The 19,720-nt window shown below is 53.6% G+C and overlaps 1 protein-coding gene across 1 annotated transcript in view; it reads right to left on the reverse strand.

The window, feature by feature from the left end:
* The window catches only part of Runx3 (RUNX family transcription factor 3), a 54,727-nt gene that overhangs the window by 15,654 nt on the left and 19,353 nt on the right, over nucleotides 1-19,720 (reverse strand). The window contains exons 2-3 of the mRNA XM_027399667.2: nucleotides 7,786-8,048; nucleotides 5,493-5,649 (exon numbers count right to left, since the gene is read on the reverse strand). Of these exons, the coding sequence (XP_027255468.2) occupies nucleotides 5,493-5,649; nucleotides 7,786-8,048 (420 nt within the window). The remainder of the gene's footprint in view (nucleotides 1-5,492; nucleotides 5,650-7,785; nucleotides 8,049-19,720) is intronic.

The raw sequence follows: 19,720 nt of genomic DNA on the forward strand, positions 1-19,720 counted from the left end.
TGACTTCCCCTCAACCTGCTTTGCTTCTGTGGATCTAACTGTGAACCTGAGATAGAAGCCTGGGGACTCCCACGGGCAGTCCAAGTCCAGGCATTTGTGCCTCTTCAGAGTGGCCCTGGTAGCCCTCAGGAGGCTGCTGGAGGCAGATCTCATTAATGGCGCCCTAAGGACTGGTGCAGTTCCACAGCCCTGCTGTACCAGAGGGCAGAGCCATCTTAATGTTCTCTTTGCTCAAGGGAAAATTCTAGCCCCTAGCCCTGGAAACAAGAGACGACTGAGCATGGCTGAGGCAGCCAGGCTAGCCAGCTGAGCCCCCGAACCCAAGGGCTTCTGGGATTCAGGAGAGTACAGTCGGAGTACCCTGGGAAACAGATCCCTCAGTGGAAAAAGGTCCCCAAGGCAGGCAGCAGAGGTCAGGATGCAAACGCTAAGGCATCCATCCTTGAAGGTTTAGTTAGGAAAGCCAGCTTGGCCCTCATCCTCAGGCCAGAGGCCATTTGCTTCATTTCTGGAAAGAGAACTGCAGACAGTCTAGGCCAATACAGGGCAGACTCCTTTCCACTCTCCTTGGGGACAGTCCTCTCTCTGCCCTCTCATTTGGTATCATTTCTCTCCTAGACTCCTCCTCCCAGCCAATGGGAAGCTAGAGGGAAGCAGGACTGGCTCTCTGACCTCATTGCTTCGGGGGCCACAGTGAAGTGGGGGGGGGCTGGTACCTGGAGCCCCAGCTACCAGGAACCCTGACTCTGAGGACGAAGTCTGTACTGTAGAGTCACCTTCTCAATGAGGACTTTCCCTGGCCTCTTTATTTAAAGGTGACACTTCAGAGGCCGGGGGAGTGTGACTCAGTGTCAGAGGTTTGCCTAGAATGCTTCAGGTCCTGAGTTCCATCTCCAGGGCCTCAAACACCAAGCACACAAAGTGGACATTTTCAATTTGGCCTCTGTGGTTGACCCTTCTTAGTATAGAGCAGGCCAGGGATCTGGGATAGGAAAATTTGCAATAGTATTGTCCCCGACCCCTAACTGGAAAGAGCCTCTCTCAAGCCAGAATGCAAGCCACAAGCCACAGAAGTTTAAACGAGCAGTACCTATGACCTTGTCACCAACAAGCTACACAGACATTCAGAGATCACGTGACAGTCCTTACAGAGTTTTCCAAATACCCTCAATGCTCATCACAAAGTCAACATTATAGTCATCATCAGACCCTTGGCTAGAGCTTACTATGGAATCTGTTCCACACAGTGGCAACGCACACGACTACCCACCCCCAACATGGCTTAAATGTAGCTGTTAGCCTCTGTAGCCCCATGCACCTCCTGCTCAGGAACCTTTGTGAAGTTTCCTTGCAAAGTTCCCTTCAGAATCCATCTTTGAGTTGATTTTCTCTCACTCTCTTAGATGCTAAGCTCACCCGAGCCAGAAGTGTCACCCCATTGGCCCAGTCCCCAGGATACCACCGGGTGTGTGGCAGAGACTGAGTTAACTATTGTAAATGCTCAGCTCGCATAGGGGACATGGTTGGTCAGCTCACACAGTATCCAGGTAGGACCCAGAATCTGCTGCAGCTGCCACCCCCTTCTAACCCCACACAACTAAACACCTGCCACTCCCCTCCCATCCTGCCCCAGGGAGCAAACCACATGACACTCCTGAGGTCACCAGCAGACCTCAACAGTTCCTTGCCTTCTCAGCTACCTACAGAGAGGAAAGGGAATCAGGACATCAGGGTTGGGGTCCAGGAGCATGAGAAACCTTGAGAAATACGGGCAGGGCAAGCTGCCTCCAGCCCCAATGTCTCCCCCCCCCCCGTGGTGCGTAGTGTGAGCAACTCTCTTTTGGAGCAGGAAGCTGAGAGGAAGATGGAGGAGGTGGGGGTACAGGAGCCCAGCAGCCATGTAATGGGGCCAGGCCACAAGGGGAGAAGTTACAATCAAGCCCTACCTACAGGAGCTGCCTGGACACCGCCCCCAGCTCCACAGCCTCTCAGCTTCAGCAAGACACCATCTATGCCTTGTCTAGAGGTCCCATCAGCCTACAGCTACAGCTCTCACCCTAAGTCTCTCTGCACATACTCTGCGGCCTCTTAGCCAGCTAATGACAGGTGCTAAGTGATTCATCTTGGCCTAAGCCAGCAGTTACTTTGCCTTCTGGAAGACAAGCTGGGGATTGGCATGGTGATGGGCCAAAGAGAGCATCTACCCTAGAGGTGGATTCAATGCACCCTAGAGTCCATGCACATGCGGACAGGTGAGTGTGTGTGTGTGTGTGTGTGAGAGAGAGAGAGAGAGAGAGAGAGAGAGAGAGAGAGAGAGAGAGAGCACATAAGCCCAGCACTGCATAGGGTCACAAAGAATTAAATTCTCCTAGGAAGGAAAAAAATGTGTTAAAAAACAAAACAAAACAAAACTGTGCTAAAAAAAATCTTCCTGAATCAAGAACCTAACTTAGTTTTTCCTAAACTAAAGCAAATTTGGGGTTCTTTTAATAACTAGTGAATTTTTCAGAGAATGGGGTCTCGTTTTGTTTTTATTGGAGGGGTGTTGTGGATGTGGTTCAGTGTCAGATCGTTTGGCTCGCTTGACTTTGACACCTAGCACTGTTTAAAGAAAAAAAAAAAGCCAAAACAAAACAACAATCACTCCACCTCCCCACCACCACCACCATTGTTCACTGCTCCGCAGAGACTTTTTCTTCCATCTTCAGAAAGTCCTGACACAGACTGACAGCTAGACCACAGTCACACTTTTGAGTCCTGTCACCCCATATCAAGGGGCTTTGGTGAAGGATGCACCGGCCCAGGTTGAAGAGGTGTGGTTTCACTAGACATTTACATATTCAAATCTGTCTCTGCCACAAATGATGTTTATTTTCTTTTCCTCGAAGCTATGGGATGGCAGAGATTCAGGGACTGAATGGCCTCCGAAGGAAGCTAAAATGCAGATTGCAAGACATTGGGGCTGCAATGGTTGGAGGAACCTGTCTGGCTTGCTCTCCTTTTGGTTCTCACCTGCAGTGTCATGAAAGTACCAGGGTGCTGGTACATGTCTGTCCTTTATGGAAAGTGATCTTTCTGGGATTCAGACAGAAAGCAGGAATTTTTTTTTAAAGCCAAAATACATAGAAATCATCTAGGATTGTTAGTCCTGGAAGACATCAAAGAACAAGGGAAGATTCTTGGGTTATCTCTATCTTGACTTAAAGTGGCCCAGGTTCTCCGGGTTAATCAGAGGAATGTTCTCAAGAGGGAATTTCCCAATTGTTGGGACAGCATGGCAGAGGTGTAGCCACTGTGCACTCTGGCCCGCCTCCCTCACACCAGCGCCTCCACCAGTCCCACTCAACAGTGCACACCTTCTGGGTTTCCCCCACCCCCGGCCAAACCACACTGCAATCAGAGAATCAGTGAGTGTGACAGGGCTCAAAGGGACCTCAAAGGCTTTTTCAGTGCCAACCATTTAAAGAACAAAATCTCTACCACGTACCCAACTTTCAGTACCTGAGAACTCACACTTATATCAATGTGTTCTTATGTCTCATTAAAATATGCCGTTATCAGCCCTCCGTTTCACAGATAAGGAAACAGAGGCACAGAGAGGTTAAGTCAGTTCCCTAATGCTATCCAGCAAGTCCCTAGCTGGTTTGGAACTCAGACTCAGACTGGAAGAGCAGGAGCCAAGAGCACTCAGTCCAGAGTTCCATGGGCAAGAAGAAGTCTATGGGGTTTCCTCCTCCCTTCAGGAACCACTGAGGCTGGAGAGAGGCTGAACACAGAACATTTTAACTGGAGCAGTTCAGTGACACCTTGAAAACACATCTCTCCCCAGGGACCTCAATGGCCTGGGCCCTTGTCTGTGGGTGGTACAATTCACTAAGAAATCCTCTGTGGGCTAGGTGAGGCAGCCCACACCTGCAATCCTAGCACCCAGGAGGCTGAGGCAGTGCTGAAAGCCTGGGGTTCATCTCGACTATGTAACAAGTTCCAGGCCAGTCTACACTACACTGTGAGACTGTCTCGAAATAAATCAAAATATTTCCTTAGTTTGTAGAGAGGTCACAGTACATCAGAGAATCATCACCCTTTAATTTTCCTGTCACCTCCCAGGAGAGGGAGCAGCGCAGCGTGGAGGGAGAAGGGAGCCTGGAGTGCTTAGCGACTTGTGGGGCTTCACTTTCTATCCACTTCTCTAGGGACAGACATTATAGTGTGCTCCCTCACCTGGGGCCTGTAGCAGTGACGTTCCACTCAGGGATAGAACTTCGATTAAGTTGCAAAGGGTTCAGGGACTGGGGATGACAAAAGGGGCTTGGAGACTAATTAGGAGCAGCAATGAAAGCTTAATTCATAAAAGCAAACATTTTCCATCCATCAACCTGCAGCCAGTTAAGGGCTACGTTTGAAAGAAATCTGTGCGTGGGGAAGGGAGCCAACAGGAACAGGAAATGTTCGAAAGAATGTAAACTATTTCAGTTTCATAAAAAGTAACAAGTAAACAGTTATTACATGCAAATAACATTCTGGTTTTAATTAATGCTGAAAAGTCAAAAAATATGTTTGACATTTGTATGTATATACTGTACGGCTGCAGAGGGCAAAATGGTGCCCAGATGCCCAGTGGGGCAGGCTGGCGGCTTCCAGGGAACTCCAACCTTGAGAAGGTCTTGTTTATTGGTGTTGAAAAGTACCATTTTGCCCCAGCCATGGCAGCCGCCAACGGGAGCCGGCTCACTTCCTAACCCTGGAGGCTCCCAGAGCTTCAGAAGGTGAAGGCTCAGCCACTTCAAGGCTCAGCCGCTTCTCAGCAGGGCTAGTCTTAAAGCCGCAGATCCTCCTAGCCTCAGGGCATGGGAACGAGGAGGGCTCCACCACCCCAGAGTTACATGATGACGGGTTTCGGGTCCCAGTGCCTCCCACTCAACAGCCTCTGGCGGCAGCCACTGTGGCGTCTGGTCCTGCCTTCTTGCCACTACCGGGGTGGATCATACTGACAGGGCAGCCACCAGCGTGAGCCTGAGGCTGAGATGGTAGCTTTCAAACTTCTCTTTCCAACATTCATCATACCGCCCTGAATTCTCCTCACTTTGAAAGTACCTGAAGAAGCCCAGAGCTCTCGGGAGACCACGGGGTCCTCCTGCACCTAGGGCGAGTAGCTGGGGTGCCCCAACCAAAAGACATCCACACCCTGCTTGAGCTCCCGCACAGGACCTTCACCCCGGATCTTTTGTGAGATCAGGGATGTTAGTGGGAAAAGCGGCCACACTAGAGGCTTTTAGTAGTTGCTAAACCCTGAAACCTGGGAGAAAACTCTACTAGTAGGAGACCATAAATATATTCACATGAAAGGGTAGTACAATGTCTACCCGATTGGAGAGCTGCTATTCAGACAGCGGCTGGGTCTGCAGACCTGTTTCCAGGGCTCTGGCTGAGACCCAGAGGCCTCCCTCAATCCCTATCCCAACCTTTGCCATCCCAGGGTCCCTCCTGCTCACCTCGCCCGCTCCGGCCCACGAAGCGAAGGTCATTGAACCTGGCCACTTGGTTCTTCATGACAGCGGAAGCATTGCGCAGCTCAGCGGAGTAATTCTCATCATTGCCCGCCATCACTGTCACCACGGTCCCATCAGGCACATCCCCCAGTGCCACCACCTGAGGAAAAAGGACGGGTTTAGAAAGGCCAAAAGGAGGGATGCACCCAGCCACTCCTTTAGATTCCAGGCTCACTGAAGATTTCTCGGAGGCTGGGGTGGAAGAGGCTTTAGTGGTGTAGGTCCCTCTCCAACACAAGACACAAATGATGGACCCTCCATACCCAAAATCCTGGGTCCAATGGTTAATGTGAGCCCCAAGAAACCTTCCCTTTTTAAATAAATTAAGTCTAAGCCAGAGCTGTCAATCAGCAAGGTCACTGCCAAGGGTGGGGCTCTAAAGAAGACTACACACTCCTTGCAGAAGAACCAGCAATGATAATAACAGGGGTACTCCTTGCTCGAAGTTAACGCATCGCCCTTTGGGGCATGAAATTTGGCCCAGCCATGTGGCCAAGGCCCAGTTAAATAGCCTCGCTGGAGTCTGGATTCGTTATGCAGAGAAAATGCAAAATGCAAAGCAAAACTGATGTTGTGTAAGCTGATCCAGAAAACCCCGTTTTGATAACTAAACCTGTACCTGCTGGGAACTGCAGGGTGGGTGGGTGGCGTTGCCCACTTAAATGTCATCTCTTCCCCCCTCCTCTCCACCCAAGGCACACCAAGAGGCCGATGCCTTTTGAACCAGACTTTAAACAGAGTCACAGCCATTTAAACGTGGCTGCCGTGTGCAGGGACTGGGGGTCCAGATGGTAAAGATTTCAAGGAGAAAATGTTTGGGGTCTGATTAAAAAGGCCAGATTTCCTGTCAACATCCTGTCTTCTTTTAATTTCAAAGATTCCTTTTAAGCTCCAAGTGACAGTAAAACCTCCGATCTGACGATTACAGTCACACGGGCCTCCTCCCCCCTCCTCCCCTGGAGATTTCCCCCGCTGGTATTTTAAGATGTCACCCGGGAGACCTCAAAGAGTCACCAGTCTTTTTTTTTTTTTCTTTCCAATTTGAAGTCTTAATGGGAGCAAGGAGGGCCTCAGCTGCCAGCAGCCGGCGTTCCCAGCCACCTCGGGCACCACCACCTCCCCAGCCGCTGGCCCTTCCTGCCCTGCCCTTTCTCGCGGCAGCTGCGAGAGGTTTAGGGGAAAACCAAGGCGTTTTCGTTTCATCTGGCTGCCCCCCTTAAAAAAAGAAAGAAAGAGAAGAAAACGAAACACTTGCCTATCCCTGGCATAGTTGAAAAAAAAAAAAAAAAACAACTCTCTGAACGACTTGGGGCTACCAGGATGGAAGCATTACCCAAGTGTCAGCCTGTCATTCGGGATGCAGACTTGTGCGGGAGGCAGCCCTTTAGGGAACCGCGCTCCAGGATTGGCCTATGGTCGCCCAGTGCAAAATTTCAGCCGCCCGAGGTGGAGAGTGTGGGAAGGAAGTGTCTCTACAGCAGCGCAGGAGGCGCGGCGCCGCGGGGTAGACCAGGCCCTCCTTGCCCTCTGCACCCCAAACCTCCCGGTTCCTCGCCCAGCTCTGGCGATCCTCTTCCCGGTTACGGGTTAGGCTATGCCCGAGGAATCTGGAATGCCCAATCCTCCCGTTTCCAGGGCCCTGCCAAGGCCAGGTGGAGAGGTATGGCTCCTCCAAGCTGTCGGTGCACCCGAGAGGGAGCACCCCAAGTCCCCGAGTCCTGTGGGCAGCGAGGCCGACAGGCCGTGGTGCACCGATCTCAAAGCGGGGTCCTCGGTACTGGCGCCTGCAGTGGGAGCGGCGGGAGGACTCCCCCACCCAGTTCTCCTGGCCGCCCTCCCACATCTTCCCTGACTGAGCACACCATATTTTTCTGGACCCGGACTCTTGCAGAGGGGACACCCAGGTTCCCTCCATGTCATTCCTGGCCTGGGCTCCTGTAGCGTGGGTGACCAGGCACCCCTATGTCCTACTGGTTGGGTGACCCCTCTTCCTCCCAATCCGGTGTCCCCATGTCCTCTGGGGTCTGGGTTCTTATAGAGGGGTCGTCTGGGGTCCTTCCGGGCCTGGGGTCCTGCATCAGGGGCTCCCGGGCACCCCTATGTCCTGCCAGCTGGGTGTCATCTCCCTCCGTGTCCTCCCAGCCTGATGCTCCCCAAGTCCTCCCCGGCCTGGGCTCCCGGAATGGGGACGGCCCAGGTTCCTTCACGTCCTCCCGGCCCGGCCCCCTGCACTCACCTTGAAGGCGACCGGCAGGGTCTTATTGCAGCGCCAGTGCGAGGGCAGCACGGAGCAGAGGAAGTTGGGGCTGTCGGTGCGCACGAGCTCTCCCGCGTGGTCGGCCAGCACGTCCACCATCGAGCGCACCTCGGGCCGGGTGCGGCCGCCGGGGCCCGCGGCAGCCTGCGCGCTCAGCGCGCCGCTGTTCTCGCCCATCTTGCCGCCGCCGCCGCAGGGGAAGGCCGTGGAGGGGGGAGTGAAGCGGCGGCTGGTGCTCGGGTCTACGGGAATACGCATACCGCAGCCGTCAGGGCGCGGGCGGCCGCAGCCGCGGGAAGCAGGCGGCGGGAAGGCGGCGGCGCGGGGCCCAGCCAGCGCGGGGGCGGCGCCGGGGGGGACGCCCCGACGGTCGGCCGCGCGCCCGCTAGTCCCGCATCCCGCGCGCGCGCGCCCGCCCCTCGGACTCGGCGGCTGCGGCCCCAGCCCGGATCCTAGAGAATCAAGTGGCTGCGCCGCGGGCCGCCCGCGCGGGGTTAGTACCCGGGCCGCGGGGCGGGGCCGCGCGAGCGACGCGGGGCGCAGCCAATCGCAGCCCCCAGGCTCGGGGTTCGCCGGGGAGGACCGGGAGGCTCGGGCCCGCGCGGGCCTAGCAGGGGCCAGGCCCCGCCCCGAAGGGTCTAGACACCCGCGTCCCAGTAGCCGCGCGGGAGCCGCGGTCCCCGGGAGTCGGGAGCAACCGCTGCCGTTGGGGCAGAGATGGGTTTCCAGCGTCCTGGGCTGAGCCTCCGTCCCCCTCCCTCGGGTCGCAGCCTGGGCTCTCCAGCTCTGGCCACCGCAGCCCGGAACCTGCACCCTCAACTGGTCGCTGCGGTGACACCCAAGGCTGGTTCCTCACTCCCTCCACCCGACAAACGATTTTGACCCCAGGGCTTCCTCCCCACGCGGGATTCCACGTTCCCCAGCTCCGCGCGGTCTCGGCCTTCAGTGGCCTCTGTGTCAACCTTCCAGGCAGACAGAATGGGGGTTCCCACACGGATCAGCAGTGGGTTGGGGTCAACCACCCTGTCCAATCAAAACTAGTTTCAGGATCTATAGGCCTCGTGGAGTCGTTCTCTGTCGTGGCGGCCGGTGGCTCTTTGAAAAATACAGTAGGGCCTGCAACACGTGTGCTTTTTGGTGTCAAACCAAGCCCCCCGCCCCGCATGCAGCCTCCTTCCCGTGTCGTGGAAAGGATCTGCCGATCTGTGACAGGAAGAAAGCTGTCAGTGGCTTGGAGAGAAGCCGGACTGCTTTCTCCCTGTGGATGGAAAGGGGTCTTCTTGGCCCTAGTGCGCTGTGATCTACAGCGCTGTCAGGGGCGCTGTGGGAAATCGGTCCTGGGGTCTCCACGGTTACTCATGACGGTGGCCCGGCCGCTCCTGGGCTTCACTGCCCCCAACTTTTCCTTCTCTCGTCTCCTAGGCCCAGCATGGGCGTACAGGCACACAGCTAAAGGGCTAGAGAGCAGAGGAGAGCCCACAGTCACTGGGGGTCGCCCCCAACTGCACTCCCTGGACTGCGGGAACGAACGCCTGCGTTTCTCTCAGTGATTTGGAAATTCGACTGCATTTTCGTTGCCAGTGGCAGTGGACGCGTCTATAACGACCAATTCCAAGCCCCAAGAGCAACACTACCTAGGATCCGACGGCGGCATCAAGACTTCATCCTGTATCTGACCTCAGCCTAGCACACTCCATTTTGTCAAAAAACGAAATCAGGCCGTAGGCGCACGACAGTGGGCATGAGCTCTGTCCTGAATCCGAGGAACTCCAGGAGAATTGTCTTGCGCTCCTCTCTGGACCTCAAGTTAGCGCCTCAGGCTATCAAGGAATCAAGGGACTGTGAAGGTCCTTTACTGGACATTTTAGAGGACCAATGACTCGGAGTTGACTATCACTAGGTCAAGGTCCTTGTGCCTTCCGAAGCTCCAGCAACAGTCTCAGGACCAGAGGAAATCCTGCGAGCCTGGTAATGTGTGACCTCAAGGGGCTCCCCTGGAAAGGGACCACTGCTTGCCACCAGGTAGGGCCCAGACCCTCGACGAGCCACCTACTCTACCCTCGAACGACTGTGGGCCGTGACCTGATGCCTCAGTGGTGTGTAAATTGGATTTCCAGTTTGCATCTGCCTCATTTACTAGCCCCTCCGCCTAATTTCTTTTTTTCTTTTTCTGTCCCTGCAGCGAGTTAACAAACCGGTTTCCAGAGAATGAGGCTCTGGGGGGCCCCCTCGTCTGATCCTGGATCTGGACTCAGCTACAACCCTAGGATGGCGCCCGCCCCCTGTGGTCACCAGAACCTAGAGTTGGGGAAGTGTTGGTTCCCAGTTTGCAGCCCGAGGTGGCGGGCGAAGGGTCTCCCGGGCTGAAGCAGTGGCGGGGACTGCCCACTAGTTGGCGCTGGCGCCTTGCTGGCTGCTCAGTTGCCCCGCCAGGCTCAGGGCACAGATGTGCGCCAGCTGCAATGCCTTGGTTTTCCAAGCAGCCGGGCGCCGGGAAAGAGCTGCTTTCTGGACAGAGTGTTCGTTGGCCTGACTTCACTGTATTTGCGGCCACGTATCGGACAAACGGACGGCCGCGGCCGAGGGCTGCCTGCCCCGGTTCTCAGGGATAGGTGCCCTCCTCTGGAGTCTCTTCTACAGAAACGCACCATTTTCCTACTTTTGTTCTGAGACTCATTCTAAGGCTAGGACAGAAGGCTCAGACTTTCATCTTTAGATCCGTCTGGTACCCGCCCAGCTTCCTTCTGCTGCTCTGGACTGACGAACCTAGAACTATCTTACTTAGCATTGTCAGTTTTCAGACCCGGAGAGCTCCTGCCACCAACCAGGACCTGCCATACCCTCTCCCTTCCCGCCTGTGCAGCACACACGTGATCGCTGTCCCTTTCTGTCCTACTGATGAGCGAGTCTACTTTCTCTCAAATGCCGCCATCTAAGAGCACCTCGCTGTGTCCCCTACAAGGCCAGGAAGCAGAGATGGGAGCTCCTCTCTCAGCTGTCTGTGCATTGCTGGGTAAACTGGACCAAGCTGGGTCATCTACAGCAGGCTCCTCGCCTGAGAATGACCCCACCCAAGAGAGGGTTCTGATGGCGTCTTGGCAGCACAGTGCTGCCCCTGTCTCGGGGAGGGACTGAGTGGGTGTGATTCCTTGGGAGTCTGGAGCCTGACTTATTATTAGTAGGTCTGTGTTCCTTTATCCAGGTACCCTGCACCAAATATCAGCGAGCCTTCCTTTCATCTGTACAGGGGATAACATTGGGGATAACGTGTAAAGTGCTTGGCACAGGCCTGGCACAGAGGGATGCTCTATTATGCCAACTGTTGTTGGCAAGTGCCACACCCTCAACTGTGAAACATCCATCAGGTTGTAGTTTCCACACAGCTTGCCAGGACTCAGAGCCCACGCTATGGTCATGGCCATCTTGCCCCTCCTTCCTCCTAGGCTCGCCTGAGGGCTACCTGGGAACTAAAGACTGCCTGCCTTTAGACAGAGCCAGCACTGAAGGCAACCTTCAAGGGCTTTCTTGCCTTCCAGGCTCCCACTGTCACACCACCACCCTTCCACAATGAGCCCTAACCTAAGCAGCAAGTGAACACCACCATCAACACCATAGTTCCTCCCACCCCCAGAAACTGAATTTCTCCATTCTGGTCCTGGCACCCACGTGTGAGGGACCCAATGTGGACCCTGCCTCCCAGCCTAGTCCCTGGAACTCTCAGGGGACTTTCCTGTCCCACAAGGAACTTCACTTCCATCAAACACCTTTTCATTGGGAAGAGGATAAGGGGTTCCTGCTGGGAGGGGAGGAGCAGTGAGCCTCTGAAGGCTAAGAAAGAGAAAGCCGGAAAGAGCTGATAGTAAACGGATCTCTGCATCCTGTTTTCAGATGCATGATATAAAATATCGAAATACAAAGATGTCGTGTAACCTGGCTGTGTGCACATACTGAACCGATCAGAACACGTGATATAGCTAAATTCCTGAGAGGTGGGGACCCCTACCTCAGAGGTTCCAACTCTGGAGTCACCCCTGCCTCCCTCTAAATCTGGCTATGCCTTCTGCAATTGGAAAACACACCTGTCTGTGCATAGCCAGATTTAGAGGGAGGCAGGGGTGTGAGGGAGAGCTGGGTGTTGGGATACCTTTCCTGGCTCTGTGGGAATCTGGTCCTGAAATGAGAACGACTGGAAAACCAGTCCCAGCCTTGACTGAGACCCTGACCAAGAACCAGGCAGGGTGCAGTCCCCATAGCAGCTCTGGCCCCATTCGTTGTAACGGAAATGAGGCTTCAGCAGACCCTTCACGCCCAGACGACATAGAAAATATTCCAAAAAGGCTGTGGAAGTGGGGAGGTGCAGCCAGGTCTGAGCAGATCCCTGGTGAGTGCTGTCCAAAGCAGGGGCCAAGCTGCCTTCAGCAGCCTTGCGGGGATGAGGGAGGGAGGATGCGACCCCAGCACCCAGCCAGAGGCAAGCAGAAAAGGCAGAGTTTCTCCATTTCCCTCTGGCCTCAGCTTCTCCTCTGAACAAGGAGAGTGTGCTCCTAAGCAGTCCTGGGTTCCTGCCTGGGGGACACCGACACCAGACAGGTTTTGTTCGTGATCAGAACCTGTAAGCCACTTCTGCATTCCCACAGCCCGATTGCCTTTTAGGGGATGGGGACCCACTCCCTCCGACCTGTCCTATCTGGATGCAGATAACCCTGAGGGGGCTCATTGGGCTTGGGGGTGGGGAAGGAAGCCCACTGCAGCCTCTGTATCTGGAGGGAGTTGGCTCAGTCTCTGACCCTCAAGGAGGCTGTATAAGCAGTCACTGAGAGCCCTGGCTCTGCTGTGCCCACTCAGCCTCCCCATGCCTCTGCAAGGCAGAGATTCCATTCTCTGGGTTCTCGGGGTGACCCGGGATCCCAGAAGAATGTGCTCCCCAGCACCAGACCAACAGTCTCTAGGGCTCCCCACCAGTGCCCTCTTTGCTGGCTGCAACACAGCATGGACCTCCACTTTGCACCTGGAGCCCTAGGGGACTCTGACAAAAAAAATCTGTTCTTTCACTCCCCAGCTCACACCTACCATCCCATATAGCAGTGGGCAGGGACAGGAAGAGCTCCTGTAAGTGGCAGTCACCTTTGTCATATTCTGCACTTCATGCTCACTTATACAGCCACCTTTTAAGTATTTTAGGGGTTGTTGTCGTCATGTCCATTCGACAAGTCAGAAAAACAGAAGAAGCACAGAGAGGTTAAGAAACTTACACAAGGTCACACAGCTGGGAAACCACAGAGCTGGGATTCCATCCAGGCAAAGCTTGATCACTCTGCTGTCTCATGGGGCAGAATCAAATTGGAGAAGTGACAGTGGTGGGGACAGAATTAGAATCCCAGCAGAGGAGTCCTGGGTTGGCTTTAGAATTCTACTGTCACAAACGAAATCCCTAAGACATCAAGTTCAAGACCCCAACTTTGTCAAATGGCAGAACCAAGACCCAGGGAGGGAAGGGGCTCTATTAAGATCACAGCCTTGAACAGGGTAGAGCCTGGGCTCCTCCTGCTGCCACCTCCTGCTGGCTGGGTCCCTGATCTTCTGTGTGTTGTAGGCCTCCTTGTCCCTGAAGCCCACCCAGCAGTGCCTGGGCCACAGGGTCCTATTAGGGATTTTCCACCTCTCTAAAAAGGTCGTAATGCCTGTCAGTCCTTGTGAAACTTTAATTAATCTCAGAGGCTGATGGCTTGAAGGGGAGCAGCCTTGGCCTTACAAGGCTGAAGATGACGGCTCCATTTATGTGGTGGGGAGGAACGCTGCAGACATTCCTGCCAGCAATAAAAGCCACATGGCTTTCCAGCGTCGCCCTTGGAAAAGAAAAAAAAATGCAACCCTCTGCGGAAAGAAAGCAGCTATGTACTGTATGCATGGCGTGAGATAAAAACAGGCGTTCCGAGGTGGAGAACAGTCAGGCTTTTATGCCTCCTCCATGACCACCGACAGTGGCAGGGCCCAGCGGTCACCCTCTCAGCCGCAGGCAGCACAGGGAGCAGGGCTGGCCCCAGTGTAAGGCCTTTAGCTGCTAGGGAAGGGCCTCAGCTCCTCCACCTGGGCTGGGTCTAAGCTCCCGGGCTGTCTCTGAGGTGGTGCCAGCTCCCTAGGGTGTAACCCGTGTGGTATCACAGGGCCCTGGTCCTAGGAGGGCATGCACCATGTTGAACACATGCTCCACCACAGAAACTTTGCAAGTTTTAGTACCTGTTGAACAAGGGGTCCCCTAAATCATGCGGCCATTCCTGGTCATAGAGCTCACACAGGCCAGGTACCTACCCCATGCCATGGCTTGGCATGTAGGGTGGAAGGATGTCCTGGGCGCACATTGCTTCTTTTGCTTATAGTAGCTTAGGTGAACTTCAAAACAACTTGTGGAATGAATGACCAGAGGTTCAGAGGTATCAATGCCAAGGAAGTCAAGATTTGAACTCAGTTCTCCCAAACTCCGAAATGAAGTGTGTGTGTGTGTGTGTGTGTGTGTGTGTGTGTGTGTGTGTGTGTAGGCACACATGTGCTCACGCAGAGGCCCAAGGCTGACATCAGGAATCTCCCTTGGTTACTCTCTACCTTATGTACTGAGGCAGCCTCTTTCAACTGAAACCAGAGCTCACCATACAGCTTACCTGGCTAGCCAGTTTGCTTTGGGGATCCCCTACTTCTATCTGTGGGCTGTCACACACACGGGGCATTTCCATGAGTGCTGGGGATCTGAACTCAGGTCCTCAGCTGCAAAGCAAGTGTTCCTAACCGTTCTGTAATGTTTCTTATTCTCCGAGCCAGGTGGCTGTGCACAGTCAGACTGCTCCCCTGTTATCACCAAACAGTAGAAAGTACAACTTAAACAATAGGAAGAGTCTGGCTGGCGTGGACTTGGCTTGTGTCCATAGAGCTGGGCTGAGGAGTAGCTCTGTTGCAGTTTGTGTCATTTATTAACCTCTGTGTGGGTCATTGGCCTGAGCCTGGGATGCTGAACAGAGCCAACAGCCGTCATGATGGTCCTATGGCCTGGGTTGAGCCTGAGGCTCATAGACCTGGTTGTCTATGTGGCTTCAGAGGAGCCATACTTGTGGTACCACTGGGTGAGTTAGGGCAGTCCTTCCTTCCCTGGGCCTTGGGCTCACTTTCAGGGATACAATGGCTTGGCTCCTGCCTCATCCCTGAGAGACCTAGAATTTACTCACCTAGAGTAGGTCCATTAATTTTCCATCTTATGGCTGGAGAAACTGAGAGCCAGGAAAGGTCACTCACTGAATTACCCAGGTTGTACAGGGTGCTGACAGGACCCTGCCTCTGGCTCAGGGCACTGACTGACTCTGTTTGCTATGTCCCTAGCCACACTGGCCTTTCAGGAACCTCAAGTGCCAAGCGTGGAAGTCACAGCCATACTTCCTGACAGGTGTTAATGACCCCCTGCTGTGGACTGCATGACCCCAATTCACTGCAGAGACTTCCTCTTTACTGTGGCTTTAGGATTGAGCTAAGGTAAGCTGTGTGCATCAGTGACCAAGGGACTGGCCTCTTTTACAGGGCTGGGAGGCAGCTGAGCCTCTTTCCACCCTCTCCTGTTGTTCTGGAGAACACAGGGACAGGTGCTATTCTGGAAGCAGAGTGACGCTGGCCTCACCAGTCCTGCAGTGTCTTGGTCTTGGAGCTGCTCTTTGTGGAGTGGGAGGAATTCGTGGCCCCAGCTCAGGCATCTCGTTAGGGCAACACAAGCATTGGTAGCATGAGGTCCAGAGCAAGGGACCCATCTCAGGGCTGTGTGGCCACTGGCTAACAGGACGGGAGAGCAGGTGGTGGACCAGGAGGTGGAGCGGAAGGAGATCCTTGCCCTGCACCCAAACGTCACACCTCCCCCAGAGTGTCCCAGGGTGGAGAGGAGCCCATCTGCCTGTTCAAAGAAAGATGACTTTGACTGGGAGAAGGAACCCTCCCACTCCCCCACCTCACCCTCCAGCACAGTCCCTGAGGGCAGAGCATTAGCCTGGGCTAGATACTGGGTTCCTACTTGGATGGACACATTCCCCTCTCTGCTTCATCTCCCTCACCTGAAAGTGGGGAACATTCCTGTGCTCAAAATGGAGAGTGAGGCTCGGGCACACTCGCCACAGCTGCTATAGCTGGAACCCCCGTAAAGGGTACTCACTGAACCCCTTGGTTAAGGCCCTGTGACACCTGCACTACTGAAGCCGTGTCACGTGACAAACTGTTAAGGTAACTGGGGACTTTGTTCTGGAAAAGGGCTACCCACCCTGCATCAGAACTCCTGTTCAGATTAATTAGTAACTTCTGATTATTTTCTGTATGTGGGCGCACTTATGTGAGTACACACATGTATACAGGTATGCGTGTACATGTGTGTGCATGCTTGTGGAGGCTAGAGCTTAATGTCTTCCACTTTACTGTGTGAGACAGGATCTCCCATTGGCCGGGAGCTCAGTGATGGTACTAAATTTGGTTGGTCAGGAAGTCTTAGGCATCCTCCTGTCTCCACCTGCCCAACACTGAGATTGCATGCACACATGCTAGCACACCTGGTTTTTAAAACATGGGTTCTGAGGGATCGAACTCAAATCCTCATGTTTGCACAGCAAACACTTTATTGACTGAGTTGTCTCCTCAGTCTTGGCTGTAACCATCAGTCAGTAGCAGCAGCAGTAGCTGCTGCGGGGCGGCGGCGGCAGCAGTTTTGAGACAGGGCTTCAAATATCCCAGTCTGGCTTCAAGTGTACTGTTTAGCTGAGGACAGCTCTGGACGACCAATCTGCCTGCCTCCACCTCTTAAGTCCTGGGATAACATGTATGTGCCACCATTCCTGGTCACATGATGCTGAGGTGGAACCAGGGACAGTGAGTACCGGGCTCCACACAAGCAAAGGAAGAGCTCCCTGGACTGTCCCCACCGCCAGGAGAGGTATCCAAGTTGAGAACAGGATCTTAGACAGTGAGTTCAGCTGTCAAATAGGGCAGGAGGCTAACTCAGGGCAGCGTCAGCTAAATGGTAAAGGTTTATTGGACAAATGAGAGAGGAACTCTTGGGCTGAATTTGACCCTGTTGAACTCTCTGCCTCAGGCTGTGAGACAGGAGGTGATTGCTCACCCATGGCACCCATGGCATGGGGAGAACAAATCACCTACTGTGAGACTCTGCTCAGCCTCACTCTCTCAGGTCCCTCAGGGTTGGCCTGCTCTCCTACCCAGCTCCTGCTCTTACTAACACACATACAACCAGGCTGGTAAGAAGACTCAGGTGGCAAAGGCCGCTAAGTCTTCATGGTCTGAGTTTGATCTCCGGGGTCCCACATGGTAGAAGGAGAGAACTAATTCCTGCAAGTCGCCCTCTGATCTCCTAAGGTGTGCTGTGGCACATCAGTAAATAATATAACAAAAATTAATTTAGAAAGTATACACAGGGACCAGTATACACAGGGACCAGAGGGTGATGCCCACTCTCGCCGTGGAAGGTGCAAGGAGGGGTGTGGCTGGAAAGAGGCTCCTTGGGGTAGAGGTGGGGTCCAGTCATCACTTTGGTCATCTAAGCAGTTAAGTCCAAAGTGGACACAGAGGCCTGCTTTGCCACTGTCCTTTCATCTTTCAACAAAACTCATACTTCATACACGTTTCTTTACTTAAAGCTTTATAATAATATTTTAATTTTGTTTTTGAGACAGGGTTTCTCTGTGTAACAGTCCTGGCTGTCCTGAAACTCACTTTGTAGACCAGGCTGGCCTCAAACTCAACATAGACCCACTTGCCTCTGCCTCTGAGTGCTGGGATTAAAGGTTTTCAATATTTTTTTGTTGTTGTTTGTTTTTTTGAGACAGGGTTGCTCTGTGTAGCTCTGCCTGTCTTGGAACTTGCTCTGTATACCAGACTGGTCTCACCCTCACAAAAGATCCATCTGCCTCTGCCTTCCAAGTGCTGGGATTAAAAGTCATGCACCACCAATGCCTGGTTTATAATAAAATATTTTAAAGGTAAGCAAAATATAAAAAAAAATTAAGACAGCTGGGACTAGTGGAGTCTAGTCTGCCTTTAATCCCAAGACCCGGGAGGCAGAGGCAGCAGAATCTCTATGAGTTTAAGACCAGCCTGATCTACATAGCAAATTCCTGAACAGCCAGAGCTACATAACAGACCCTGTCTCAAAAAATATTTTTTTAACTGAAGTATAGCTATGTATGCCTCTAATTCCAGCACTTGATTTGTGGAGCAGGGAGATCAGGAGTTTAAGGTCACCCTCTACTACAGATTAAGTTTGGGGCCAGCCTGGGTTACGTGAGATCCTGTCAATAAATCAATATATAGAAAAAGTCTTAAAGGATTCTCTGTCTTCCAAACCTGGGGGCAAGGGATGAGACAGAAAAAAATTTAAAAGGCTTATATTTAGGTACATGCCTTTAATCACAGCACTCGGGAAGCAGAGACAGGGGGATCTCTGTGAGTTTGAGGCCAGCCTGGTCTACAGAGTGTGGTCCAGGCCAACTGGGGCTACATAGTCAGACCCTGTCTCAAAAACAAGAACAAGAACAGCAATAACAAAACCCCAAGCTAACAAAAGCTCCTGTGTGCATTGCTGTGTGTCTGTCCGTGGTACATCAAAGCTGGGGCTGTTCATCCTTCTAGTTTTTATTCCTGAATTTATTTTGGTACCCGGGATTGAACTCAGGGCCTCCCATGTTCCAGGCAAGTATTTCACTGAACCACTGTCCCCAGTCCCTGGTGCATTGTTTGTTCTTAGGCAGATCACTGTTTCAACTACATTGCCATTCTATCACCTAGCTCTCCACCCAGTTGCCCAGTGGATCTTGAAGCCATCTCATGGCAGCAGGCTCACTCATCAGCATCTCCTGGTACCCAGCAGGTACCCAGTGCCCACTGAGCATGCTCCCTGAGGCCTCCTCCAATACCACCAACCCTACAGGTCCCTGCCATGGTTCACTTCACAGGTGAGAGAGGGCTCAGCCTGGGGATTCAGCCTGGGAGGGTGAGGTTGGGGCATGGAGGACTGTTCCGGATGTTGACATTGCGTTGTTATGTACAGTAGCTGCACCCCCACCTCCACCCATGGACCCTCGCTCCTAACAATATATGCCAGGCATTTTTGCAGACCGGTTCACATAACTGGCTCAGCTGCCTTAGATGTTAGGCCCCTCCCTAATCACCCCCTTGTCACAGGAGGAAGCTGAGGCAAAGCTGGTGACTGGTCCAAGATCACAATGAACCGGAGAGCATCAGCGGAGCACAGACTCCAGGAAGCAGGGCAGACCTGTGGCCTTGGCTCCACCACCAGCCCCAGGGATGGAGGCCCAGCGGGGGTGAATGACAAGGACTGCTTGGGAAGACTGTTTCTCGATTAAGCAGCCCTGTGCAGTGAGTGGTTGGCTGTCCCTTCCTTTTCAGCATGTCTGTGGCCCTTGAGGAGGGAGATGCTGAGGATGTGGGCAGCTGACCCTGGGCTGGTGTGGACACATAAACCCTGCCGGACCATCCGGGCCACAGGCTCAGACAGGGGTGCTCTTTGTCATTTGTTAGAGTCTCTCTCACTGGTGAGAGTGTGGCATGGCCAGAGTGGGCTTTCACATCCTCACAAGTGTCCTCAGCCCCAGGGTCTCTCTCTCAGCCCATCCCAGGACCCCAGTCAGAGCCTTTAGCTTAGAGACCTGCTCTGTCCTCATCCCAGCCTGTACCTAGGGCCAGGTTTACAGTCTTACGCTTCTATTGGAAGGTAAAGACAAAGGAAAACGGAGATGAGGTGGGAGCTACCTGTTAGGTCGAGCACACGCAATATGCCCCGGGTGCTGGGGATGCGGCTAGGGGCTTGGCAGCTGGTAGCGCTGTTGGAAGGCATTGCTGAAACAGATGTGAAGAGAGATGGGGC

This window comes from Cricetulus griseus, chromosome 2, assembly GCF_003668045.3.
Source record: "Cricetulus griseus strain 17A/GY chromosome 2, alternate assembly CriGri-PICRH-1.0, whole genome shotgun sequence".
Classification (NCBI taxonomy): Eukaryota; Metazoa; Chordata; class Mammalia; order Rodentia; family Cricetidae; genus Cricetulus; species Cricetulus griseus.